At 40.6% G+C, this 13,298-nt stretch overlaps 1 protein-coding gene across 1 annotated transcript; it reads right to left on the reverse strand.

Moving 5' to 3' along the window:
- Window positions 1-1,094: 1,094 nt before the first annotated feature.
- tmem86a (transmembrane protein 86A) lies at window positions 1,095-9,727 on the reverse strand. Its single transcript, XM_014340268.2, has 3 exons — window positions 9,540-9,727; window positions 3,843-4,107; window positions 1,095-3,545 (listed from the first exon to the last, which is right to left on the reverse strand). The coding sequence occupies exons 1-3, from the start codon at window positions 9,558-9,560 to the stop codon at window positions 3,118-3,120; spliced, it is 714 nt and encodes a 237-aa protein (XP_014195754.1). The 5' UTR covers window positions 9,561-9,727; the 3' UTR covers window positions 1,095-3,117.
- Window positions 9,728-13,298: the final 3,571 nt, after the last annotated feature.

The raw sequence follows: 13,298 nt of genomic DNA on the forward strand, positions 1-13,298 counted from the left end.
TGGGGGGGGGGGGGTGGGGGGATTTCTCTGTCACTTGTGAAACAACAACAGCTGGTTTGACACATGAGAAACCTCTAATGTTGACAAGTTCCACTCAGTCAAATGAGTTCAGTTTTGAATTATAATTTAAGCTTGGTTTCTGGAGCCCAAATCAAATAAAAGCAGATACTTTAGAGAAGAAACAGTTTGGCCAAGAAGAAATATCTCAAAAATAAATGCTCTGTACTGTAGGAACAACAGTCAGGAGGCTTTGTGTAGCAAAGGACAAAGAAGGAGGTGCCCACAGAAATTGCCCACATAGTAAGGATGAGTAAGACTGCTTGACTAAGTCCCGCCATCCCTGCATGGTTTACTTGAGGCCATGTACTAGAGTCTGTGTTGGCTAGCATCTCTACTTGCACTCCACTTTCTTTTAAGACTGCTATCAAGCTTCGGTGGACGGCTTTTAGCACAAAGGCGGCCGATATTAATTGTTGACAGAACGTGCTCCATCGGTGATGAAAACAGGGAGAGAACTGCAGAGTCAGAGTCTGCAGTGCTGGGAGGACAAATTAAAACACGCAACAGAAGAAAAGTGGTCACACGACCAGACTGATGGAACATTTCTGACTGACAAAGCAGAAACATTGTGCTGACAAGCATAGTGACAGGCTGAAAGAATATTGAGGAACTTTCTGGCAAAGCAGTAGTCAAGAATAGCCACTTGTGCCAAGTGTCTTTCTCGGTCAAAGCAAAACTGCGATACTGATATTGATAAAAACCTTGATGACAGTCAACACCATTGTCTGCCTGCAGATCTGTCATGGTGGCTAAGGTGATGCCTAAACACCTTTTGAAGTGTTTGAATGTGTGTGGGTTTTTTTGTGGTATGTTTTGTTTTTGTGCGCATGTAGCTGCTGACAGCTGTTGGGGTCAATGACCCGGCAGAAGAAACCCATAACATGGGCTTGTATTTTTCCACGGTTGCTTCATAAACAATATATACACAGCATCACATCTGAGAGTTTCATTATTAAACTATTGCGCTAAATATGTTCCACTGTCATGTTTAACAGTGATTAATAATTTAAATGTGTGATCAATCAGATTTTTTCCTCCACCAGCATATAAACAGGAGGCATGTCCAGCAATGGAAATTGTCACTATTAAAACACTAGCCTAAAGTTCTTAACTGACAGTAGATCTGCAGTCTGTTACAAAGCTGCAGTTCTGAAGAGGCGATGGGCATGAAGATGGTTTTAAGAGCATTGTGATAATACAATAAAAATACCCAGTAGTGTGTGTACTTCATAGAAACTCTGTTGGTTCACAGCATTTCGGGCCTTGAGTTGGTTCTGATTTGCCACAAGAACACACAGATGTTTAAGCAACAGCTAAGAAAAAAAAAAAAAAAAAAAAAGCAGTGTACGCACTCTCACACATATGCAGACGCTCAAAAACACGTGCAAGTGTAGACATCTGAAGAAAAAGTTGCAGTGTAATTCTTAAATATTCAGTAAGACACCTAGTTTTAAAATAAATAAAAAATTGCAGGGGACAAAACAAACGAGAGGTGAGAAGCAGAAATATGTAAGAGATGAAAGACAAAATAGGAGCCAGCCTGTTAGGGATTAGCTGTGGCGGATTTTGCAGGATTAAAGCTGATGAAGTGTCCTGTGAGAGGGAATTATTGGGAATAATGGGATAACTGTTTCCTCACATGACATGCCAGTTCCCTTGTCTTCCCTATTTTTTTCCATTTTGGTTTTTCAGTTCGTTTTGGCTGCCTTAAGGACAAAGCGCACACTTTTGTGCATGTATGTGTGCATTTCATTATGAGCGAGTGAGCCCTTTCCCAGGGCCCTGAGAGACACACACAGAGTTGATAAACAAAAAGATTCCATCCTGTAACATAGCCCTTCTTTTCAGTCTTCATAACATTGCTATTAGGCCAAATAAGCGCATGTCAGCTGATCCATTCTAGCAATAAGATCCCCATGAACTTTTTCCAATAACTAACACAGCAGGAGCTGTGGGTGTCAGGTGTGTGTACGTGGTAACATCTGCACCTGCGTTTCTTAAAAAGCTGCTGGTGGGGAAAACAAATTCCTGGTGGACTTAACACCAAAAGGAGAAGCAGGTGCACACTACACAGCAAGTAATAATGTGTGCAGTAGTCTGCTGTGACTATAGTATTTAGTGTGTTCTCTTTGTGACAGTGGGACACTGACAGCAGTGTGAATCTCAGGAGAAAGCTAAACTTCTTCCCCATCCAACGTAAATGTTCAGTCATGAAACTTACAGTACACACTGGTTTGTTGACACCCAAATTTCCCTCCCTGAATTTCAGCCTTATTGGTTTACTTTTTATCATTTTTTAAGCTGTGCATCTAGTTATTCGAGGACATCATAGAAGAAAAAATACTTTAAAAAATACGTTGATGATGACTTATGAAAGTGTAGAGGGGCAGGATTGTTATAAATAATATCAAGGGGATCGCAGATAACGAAAACAGGTTTGGACAAGCTTTTAGAATAGCACCCTTAATTAAGGGGAACACAGAGCAACAGAGAATGGAAAAAATATGTATATGTCGGTATTAAAAAAAAAAAAACCCTCCCTTTTTAACAACAACAAATAACAAACTAAATGTTAAATAGTAATGCTGGACAACATAAAGCATACGTCTGTGCTGGGAGTGTGAGGTGTGTGAAAGGACTGTGTGCGAAGCGAGGTAAAAATCAAATACATCAACGCACACAGACCCCATTGCTCTCCCATACACACTCCTTGAAGGTGCCCAGTGACATGCTTCCATTAGCCAGTTAAAAGTATGTAATACTCTCTACATAGCAGGTTAATATTACTGCACTTATCACCTTTGTAACTAGTTTGAAAGCCATTCTATCTTTAGAGGAGGCAGGTAGGACTGTTGTTGGGTGAGGCAGAAGATAATACTACTGTATCTTCTTGGTTAGAGGACACATGTGAGATTACAACGCTAATGGGTCAGAAGGGTGATGTAAAGGCTGTAGTGGCCCAGCGGTGTTTGAGCACCACACTGAGATGAAGGCTGGGGGCTGGGAACCTGGCAGTGAGATGTGTCCATAATCACATGGTTTGGAGACTGCTGCAACTCATGTTCTCTTCCTGGCCACCTCCACGTCCTGGCACTCAACAGCTGACAGTGCTATGAGCATCTGGGCAGCGTAGTAGGTGGCCATGATGATGGCTCGCGAATGGGGCACAGGGAAGCAGAACTTGTTGACTGCAATGGTGAGGTCGGAGACCATGAAGAGCACGGCACCCAGGCAGGCAGACAACTTGGTCCAGGTCCACAGGTCATTCGCCAGCTGCAAACCTGCGATGGCCCTCCAGCCCATGAAACCAATTAGGGCGATGTAGACGGCCACCAAGTAGGTGAAGGGGCCAGAGAGGTAGGGGTACAGCAGGATATAGCACAGAAAGGATACAGCAGTGATCACCAGCCCAGCACGCACATTAATGGGCTTCATCCCAAAAGCAGAAGAGTAGAGTATATGGGTAATGGCAAACATCAGAAGGCCTGTAGAATATTAAATAATACATGAAACCATAATTAGGTTTTAATACAAGTTGTTTCCATTGAGTTTTATTTAGTCTTTCTAATGGTTCTGATTAATGTTTTCAACGGGCTCAAAAGGCCAAGAAGCCAGGAGGAGTCAGGTGATAAAACAATTCCTGAACCAGGGGTTATGTCTGTTAATATTTGATGGCCGTTTACAACAGACATTTTTTTAAATGGACACACCTAGACATTTATTGTTATATGGTTGAATTACATCTGATGAGATAATTGTTAAAATGCAGAACTTTTCCTCACCATGGACAAAGTAGCCCTGCTCCTGCCAGATGAGAAAAGCATCACCCAGAGCAGAAAAGATTAGACCAGCCAAGATCTTGCGGGCACTGGAGTGAGCACAGAGAAAGGTGAAGCCATGAGCCAGCAAAAACACCCACAGGCAGAAGATGGGCAGGCATTTGATCAAGGCGCTGAACCAAGATGGGCTTGAGGTGGGCAGCCACAGGACAAAGTATACACAGGTTGCTTTGAAGAATGGCACCAATTTAGGGCCTTCGCTCTTGACCTGAAAGTAAAATGAATAGTTACATTAATAACTGAAATATAGTTGCAAATACATGTGATGCTCTTATAATCATTGACTTAACCTCTTAAGCCCCAAGCCTACCTGATGTCCTGCCTTTTGCCTCCGTATCAGGGGGCGTTGGGGCTTAAGAGGTTAAAATAGATGCATTTTCTGTTTGAGCTGCATAGTGTTATATTTGTGAATAAAGGAGGGAAAAAAAACAAGTAGTGAGATTTAAAACTGCTGATTTTGTGTGGCCATTAGTTTCTTGCCGTCAGCCATACGTACACGTGTCACTGAAACCAAACTTTGTGGGAAAAGGCTGTCGAAGGAAATGAGAACGCTCCCAAACTGTGACTCCTAGTAACCTTTAAATTTCTCCTTTTTGCAACTAATTTTATTATGTTGTTTTTCTTTCTCGTCTGGTTTACCTTCTTCCTCGTACATGAAGTTACTGAGAACTGTGAAGTGTAATCATCACTAAAGTTCCTCTTTCCAACTGTGTTACCAGTCATATTTATTTTTGTCCAAATAGATGAGGCACACAACACACATACAAATTCAGAGTATGAAAAAGTTTCACAAAACCCCTGGAATGATGAGCCACCGGTGATTCTGAGAATCACTTTTGAGGCAGGCCTGTGGGATCAAAAGGCAAAAGAAAAAAGAAAGTGGGTGAGGTGGAAGGGAAAGGCACTGAGTGTGGGTTCACTAGAGGTGAGATCGCTGGACGAGAGAAGAGTATATGAATAAGGCGGGAAGAGGAGGAACAATGGGTCATAGTGCAGCAAGGAAACGTTTCAAAAGACTGGGCAAGAACTGCTGATTTGATGTCCCAAAGGGCTATTTTACAGCGTGTTTTTTGCATCCTACCCTGATATATTCAGTGGTAAGCAAAATGATGTAAAAAAAAAAATAAAAATAAAAAAAAAACCCACACAACAACAACAACAAACAAACAAAAAAAAGCCCTGGCATGGTTGCAAAGTTCAAAAGAGAAAAAAAAGGAAAGAAAGGGCAACTAGGACAAAGAGAAAGGAAAATAAGAAGAAGCACAAATAAAGAAGCCTTAGGGGAAGAAAACAGTGAATGAGCTGGTGTACCACCATTCAGATGGCAGCTGGATGTAGTAGCAGAGGAGGAGTAGGATAGAGACTGAAGGATCTTACAGTTTATTACTGTGAAGGAAGGTAGAAAGGAACAGACCAGAAATGCACAATTCTTCAAAAAAGTAACAGATCAAATGACAGTACAGGATCAACTGAAGTGTTCAGTTTATTTTAATTCAATTTTAGTTGTATACTGCCAATTTGCAATAACAGTAGAATGAATGTGACTTATAGCAAGGTAAACCCCTACAATATTAACTGGAAAACCCTAATGATCAGACGATTCCCTGTGCTGAAGCACGCGGAAACATGGAGAAGGAAGAAGGGGGTGAGGTTTAAGTGACCGAGTTTAGGTGACCCCAAACCTACTCTAGAGTACCTGATAGACTACCAGCAGGAAAACAACAGGGATCTGACGCACAAGTTCATACAGTCATGAGCATATTGAGCTAAAAGTAGGACAGCAAAATAACTATTGCCTGGGTTCTCCAGTATTAAAAGCAGGATGCTGAGAAGATCATTTGCATGTTCCCTGAAAGCATGCCAGACTAGGAAGGCACTTTGACCATTTTTCTAAATGTATTCAACAGTCTGCTTCAGGGAGGATGCAACAAACACATTACTTCCAAGGGCTTGTGTGGTGCAAGGACACCCATTGAGAATGAGACAATAGAGGAAAAAGGCAGTAATGTATCTGTCTAAATTTCCTGAATTATATGGTCTCCAGGAAAGCCCTCGCTTGGAAACAGGTTTCCATCAGGTAGATATGCCAGGAGTGTGTTTTAGCACTCAGTTAGCTATATGTTTATCCACTGCTTACATGTGTTATATGATCCTCCCAGGAGCTCTGCAGACCTACTAAAGCTTCATACACAACATTATTTGATATTGTTCCATAGTCACAATATAAGTTTTAGCTAATTATATATATCCTTAAGATGTGATTGCAGAGTGTATGAAGATACCTAGCACACACACACACACACAGAGCTTCTGGATACCTAGTGGTCTGCGTGCCAAGATTGGACATTTACTTTTAAACTCACCTCTTAAGCCGCTTCAGCATATGGATTACAATACTAAAATTACCCCTGATTATTACTTCAAATTCTTGCGTTATAAAGTACTTTTAGTTAGATGTATCCTGTAAAAATAAAAGTTGTTTCAGTCATTTTTCTTTGAATATTTAGGCTTCCTACCAAAATGGCAAAAAGAGAAGTAACAATACTTGCTCTGCCACTTTTTCACTCTGACAAGATTAAGATAAATTTCAGCAGTTTTGTTTTCTGCTTTCACAATACATTTAAGATGAATATCAGTCTCCTCTAGGTACAAGTGTAATGCTGTTTTCCACTGCCATCAAACCAGGGCTAGGTATATAATGGGAACTAATGCACTCCTTTCCATTATCCACTTTGCTGTACTTGTACAGTGAACCTATCTATCACATTAAGGCCACATAGGTGGCGAGGCAAGGAGACGGCCCTGGCAACACTCCCAGACTAACCGATATGAAAATTCTGCTTAAAAAGCCAGGGTTGTCTTACTTTAGGACAGAGCACAAGAAAACACCACATGCCATATCTGTTACACTCCTGGGACTCAAGGATGACTTTAGGTATTCTCATTACACATATAGCAGTTAGTTCTTATTAAATAAGGTCCAGTGAAAACAGTTTACTATGCTCAATAAGGCAGTGTCAGTTTGATTTCTATCTACAGACAAGACTAATGATTGGTTTGGCACTTAAGAAAGGAAAGGAAGTTGGGAGGAAGTCAGTGATTCCTATAACCTTTAGTCTGTTCTATGCTGGGTTTGAGATACTTTTCAGTTTCGTTTTTTATTCTTTGCCATCCAATCATGGCATGTACACGCTAAACAAAATCCTTTAAGAAGGAGAAAGGCATAACTAAAATAGGATTTGAAACATTTATAACATAATCCTTTAAGCCTTCTAATACAATTAGGCTTCAATTTTGTTACAGTGTTCTATAAAAGAAGTTTCATTTTGCTGACTTAGATATGAATCCAGGTTATGATAGTATCAGGAGTTCAAGTATTAATTTCTGTCATATCCTAAACAATTGCTGCTGTAATATTTCCCCACCCCATTAAAATGTGATTGCACAAATTTTTCCATCAGGAAAGCATAATTGCTTGTGGGAATCCATAAACTGCTTTATACCAGTTTTAATGGGTTTCTTGCTCAGATGATCAGCATTGTTCTCCTGTTCAGTTTCTTGTACTTGACTGAAATTGGTGGAGTTATGTAGCACACTATCATCTCAACTGTAAACCAGTCCACTCTTATTCGTGGAGGCGTCAGTTTGTCTGTGGGAGCACTGAAGACAGGGACATTAGTGATGGCTGTTAGTCCTGTAATAGCCGGCTGTCGCCAGAAAAAAAAAAAAAGGAGAACATAATACCTCACTTAAGAAGCAAAGAAAATGAATCATTTCATCATCATTTATCTGTCTAAATGATCACATTATAAATAAAGGATGTTTGCAAAAGTGCAGGACCATATAAAGCTGAACAGCTACACACCTGCTCCTGTCCTCTGTTAAACAATAATACTGTTAATGATTGACTATATTTGCATGATTAGTCAATACAGATCGACTGACCTTTAAAAGGCACCTCGTATCCTAAACCAAAGAAAAGACAATTTGTTCTTTCTTTTTTGTGTCCTTTTGAAGTACAGAAATATGGCGCCTCTAAAGTCTGCACAGCTGGCATGTGAGTCTTATGACAATGTTATTTCTACGAAGCATCACACAACTCTGTTTTTTCCACCTTTGATCTGCTTTAGCTCAACAAAGATGACTTGAAGACATTTGGGGATGCAGACTAGAAAGGAATACAACCTTACTGCTGCACTGTATGACGTCTTGAGTTCCTGACGTAAGAGTAAAAACTTCAGTTTCTGATAAAAAAAAACAACAACAAAAAAACCCCCACTATGGGCAGTGGATGTGCTGATGCCTCTACAGATGATCAATATAGCCAAAAATAAGCAAATCAAGTTAAGGCAAGCAACGTGAGTCAAAGTCTTTGGGCAGTACAGATTGGTTTCAGACTGCATGTGCTCTGCCTGTTTGAATGGTTCCTTGACATATCTAGATTTAAAAATGTTCATAGAGTCCCTTATAAGGACAACATTCTGCTCACTGTTGTAAAACTGAGTGTAGTACTGTGTTTAAAAAAAACATACCAAAGAATCAAGCAGGAACTATTGAACTGCATCTAAGTAAAACTGAATAATAGCAGCCTCCAGTGGGACAATAATCACGTTTACTTCTGAACAGGTACTGGCAATTATCAGACACTAACACACCAATATATTATAATTTTTCAGCATCAGAAAAACAACCCTGAATAAAAGCATACATCTTTTTCTCAGCAATGCTGGGACCCTAATAGAAATAAAGGAAAACCAGGACCTGCACAGTATCTTCATCACTAAGGAAACTAGTCTGTATGGCAGGCATTCCTTCACACAGGCTTACACACCCGGGTTTTCTACAGGCCAACTTACAATGAACCGTCCTTCATGGCCCCAGCAAAGGGGGTAAAATTTCATAGCAGCTCTGCTAGAGCAAGATGATGCTCCACCTGCTTAAATTATTCATGTAGTTATCAGCTTTTTTGTCAAAATGGACGATTTCCAGGTGAGGTCCATTATTGAGCCAATAGATACGCCAAACAATAAACTCTATATAAAGCACAGCTACAACAAGGGAGATGAAAAGAAAGCCAGAATCGACCACAGCTCGGCGCATGCGTTACTGGAGGGTAAGGAACGGAAAAAAAAGACAAAAAAGGTCGTGGCATGACAGCTTTTTCTTTTTTGTCAGGGATAGCCTTTCGAAATTTGTGTATGTTCAATACCGAGAAGGAACAAGCGAGCAGCGTCGCTGCTGTGCCAAAAAAGGGAAACGGCTAGACGGAAACAAGAAAGTTTCTGCCTTGTGTCTGCACAAACACATACAGATGGACACTATTTAATGACGAGAAAATGAGATAGCTGCGTGAGTTACCGCGAGCACCTGAGCGAACGGTTTTTCATTTAGCAGACGCGCTTATTTACTGGCAATTAAATAATGAACCAGAGAGCATGCGCTGGCCTTCCGAGATAAAGTATGACAAGATATGAATAACAACGAAAATGCCCCAGTAAATGCTTGAATAGCAGCTCGAGGCAGTCGACAATGCACACATTAAGGATGTTATCTTCGGAAGTCTCGTTATTGTATCACTAGCTTAACTAGCCGCTGTTTATTCCTGAATGCTTTAAATGGCCATTTGAAACTGGTACTTACCACTGTTACTGGAGAAACCATTTCTCCTTCGGTGCTGCCCGTGCCGCTTAAAAAGGATACACTGATTCGTTTGAGTCCTCTTGTTTATGTTTTACTGAGGACGGCGAGATGCCGATTGTTTTTGTCCTCGATCCTGTGGGCGGTCCGACATCAGAGAGGCAGTGACAGGCCTTTCAGTGTTGACCAATAGGTGCAGAGACTGGTCTTAGAGGGCGGGATAAGGCGTCAGGCGACGCCCTGATAGGAGGAGTCGGGGTTCCTTTTACATACCGGAGCAGATGGCCTTTATTTACATTCTACGGAAATGGAGCTTGATTTGTCGAGCTTGGTTTTTGATTGCACATCGACAGTTCAGCGTTAATTGGTCATATTGAGCGTTAGAGATGAGAAAACATTACTGCTGTATGGATGATGAATTGAAAGCTATTAATAACCACTTTTCTGCCGGAGCATTTTCAACTATGACACCTTATGCTCCTCTTTTTTGTTTTAATTCAATTAAATTCAGTTTTATTTAGTGCCAAATCACAGCAACCGCTGCTTCAATTTGCTTTGAGGTCATTGTCTCCAAACCATACGCCATGACAGGCCTCACTACTTTCTTGTCAACCTTCACTGTTGCTGCTGTCCTACTGTCACAAACCACTCCTGTCACTCCTCCCCACCTGCTCCAACCTGTGTGCGCTCCCTTCTTCAACTCTCTTGTGCACTGTCAATTGCTTTTTATGGCTGACCCCAGGTATTTAAACTAGTCCACCTTCACTACTTCTACCCTCTTGCCTTTACTGTAACACCTCTCTTTCTCTAATTCACACATGTATTCTCTTCCGACTTTCATTCTCTTTTCCCTGGAACATACCTCCACCTCTCCAGGATCTTGTCCACCTGCTCTCACTACAGATCACAATCTCACCCACACTTTGAAGTTATCTATCACCCCTACCACCTCACTACAGTCTGGCTTCATACATGTTCTCCACCACCTTCACAGGCATCTCTGCGACTACTTATGTGATACCAGTTTCTCATTTTCTCTAGCTCCACAAAGCTACAGTGCAGCTTCTGATCTTCTCTACACTTCTCTATCAACACCCTCAAAGCAAACATATTTTATTTATCTATCATTTTTTCTCTGCTTGAAGACATACTGCTACTCACCGATTGTCAACTCCCTTCTTAACCAAGCTTCCACAACTGTTTCCTAGCTAGCTAGCTGTCGTGGCTCAGCTTTATGCCTCTGTAGCAGGGGCGATTTTAGCCTATTCAAAATGAATCAAAGCACCCCCAAAGATTTCTTACTTTTTTAAAAGATATTTGCTGTTTGTGGGACACACTACTAAAAATATAAAAAGCATACAGTACTTAATTGAGATGGAACATTTTAACAACAAAAGTATAGATAACCCCTCCCCCCTCCCAAAATGGTTTGTTCCAGCTCGGCTCTCCCCTGCTCTGGCTCTAGCGCCGTTGCTGTGCCAGAGCCATAGTGGCTGCAGCGGAGGGGAGGTGGAAGTGCCTTGCTTAAAACAGGACATATTAGCTGCATTTAACTTTCGGTTACTCTTTATATAGTTAGGTAGGAGTCAGGCCATGTTTCTTTTTAGCTGAAAAACATTACACCCAGGTAACCTGCAGTGTTGAAAACTTGTTTTCCAATGATGTTTGCTACCCTACAAACCGTCCTCCTCTGTAGTAACATCAGCAATATTTGACTGTCCTGTTGATCTCATTGAAATGTATATAGCCTATTTAAAATCTAAAACTTAACATTGTCCGTAGCCTGCCGTTGTTACCACTGTTGCTACAACTGTTTGAAATGTAATGAGAGAAACTGTTTTTTTGTCATATGTGTATGTACCGATATTGAACCCTAACTGAAAACCTAACTAGCTAACTGACTAGTTAGTACCTTGGGTAATGTTGGATCAGTGTTTCAATATTTATATCCTTTATTAGATGTACATGTGGTTTGGTTATTTGCCTTTTGGTTGAAAGTACACTGAGAGAGGACTTTTTTTTATTAGTGATCTTAATAGTATTTTTTTAATCTAATTGAATACAATCTATTTGTGTATGATTGTCAGTCCAAAGAGGGAGAGAGGAAAGAGGGGAGCATGAGGAGAAAGTACAAGGTCAGGAAGAACCAGGTAAGAAAACAGACAGGGAGTACTAACAGGCAAAACAAAAACTGTTAAACTGGCAAAGAAAAAAAAACAAAACTAATTTTACTCATACAATCTGGAAGTTGTGTTCTCTCTAGATTAAAGCTGCTATACAGAATCTGCAAAACAAACTGGGTTGTCAGCCCTGGCACTGCATTACCATATTGAGCTTCAGTCAGAGGAAGTCACGGTTGCCAAAGACTTTTTGAAGCTCAAGAGTGAGGCTGGTGCCATTCCAGATATGTTAACATTGTACAATCTTCTGGATAATCAGATCTTCCCCACACTGAAAACTGTTATTCAGGTTGCCCTAACAAACCCAGTTAGCAGCTGTGGCTGTGGGAGGTCTTTTAGTGTCTTGAGTCAGCTCCATACCTGGCTGAGAAGGACCATGGGTCAAAGCTGACTCCAGCACCTGGCTGTGATGTCAGTTGAGAAAGATGCTTGAGAGACTTGACCACCAAAATGTGATAGACAGATTTGCCAACCTCAAGGTGAGGCGACATAGGATAAAAGAAAAGAAAAAATCTGCAGAGCCATAGTAGTATCTGCAGTAAAGATCTTTTCATACATTATACCATAGGCCAAGGTGTCTCAATTTTCCTAATTTTTTAATAATATTTTGTAGATTTCAAGGACTCTTTTATTTTTGGAGTGTATTTTTTATGTATCTGTATTATATTATACATACACTTTAAAAGTGAATCTCTGTCCAAAAAATGCACTCAGTTTACTTTTTACTCACTATGAGCATCATTTTCATCATCAGTTTTTTTTTAAATTCCAATCCATTCTTCTTTAGCAGCATTTAAATAACCTTTATCAGATTTGATGGTTTTGTTACAGACTTGTCAAAAAAGTGTTTTGCTTTTCTTTCACAAATGTGGGGATTAAATTGTGTTAAAATGTACAAAACAGTGATGTCATGTTTTGTGACGAGGACCCAGGCACAGAGAGACTTGATGAATTTAAGAATCTTATGATTTAATAAAGAAATTTGCAGACTTGCACAGAGAGGGTAAAATTATGATGACTGATAATGGAGATGAAGACAACAGACGATGAGGACAGGGAGGAACAGGGGTTTAAATGCACCAAGGAGACAGTCAGAGGGAATTTGGGACAACTGGAGACATTTAGGGATGCAGGGACTAACAGAGACAAGGAAGAAGTCTCATCGTGATGAGTAAAGTTTACCTTGCCTGGATGGGCAGCTCTCTGGGTGCTCAGCACCCCCAAAGCTCTGATCCTTGAATCGCCCCTGCTCTGTAGTAACGACACCTCTGTACGTACGTCACACTCTTGTTTTTGAAAAACAGTACCAATACACTTCTTCTCCATAGGCATCCACTCACTCTCCAAGATTGTTGTATTATCTTTTGTAAGCCTGTCCTCTTTTATTACATGATTTTTATTGTAAATATTTCCAACACTGGAAACAAGTTGTAGCATTCTCTGTGTTCTTTTTTGACCCAGACATAAACGTTATTTATTTATTTGACGAGGAAAGAAAAGACACGTGGAAACAGCTCTGTTGATACCTCGCATCAAATTTCTAGTGTTCTAGATTTCCACAGTAGTGGCGACACCATGTGGT

This window comes from Haplochromis burtoni, unplaced genomic scaffold (assembly GCF_018398535.1).
Source record: "Haplochromis burtoni strain Fernald_Lab_line unplaced genomic scaffold, NCSU_Asbu1 Contig_259, whole genome shotgun sequence".
Lineage (NCBI taxonomy): Eukaryota > Metazoa > Chordata > Actinopteri > Cichliformes > Cichlidae > Haplochromis > Haplochromis burtoni.

What these genes read in the sequence shown, in the direction of transcription:
- tmem86a (XM_014340268.2), bottom strand. Translation starts at nt 9,560, where the DNA reads ATGGTTTCTCCAGTAACAGTG. An exon ending in TGGTTTCTCCAGTAACAGTG is followed by an intron (nt 4,108 to 9,539) that starts GTAAGTACCAGT and finishes TTTTACTTTCAG; the next exon opens with GTCAAGAGCGAAGGCCCTAA. An exon ending in GCAGGGCTACTTTGTCCATG is followed by an intron (nt 3,546 to 3,842) that starts GTGAGGAAAAGT and finishes AATATTCTACAG; the next exon opens with GCCTTCTGATGTTTGCCATT.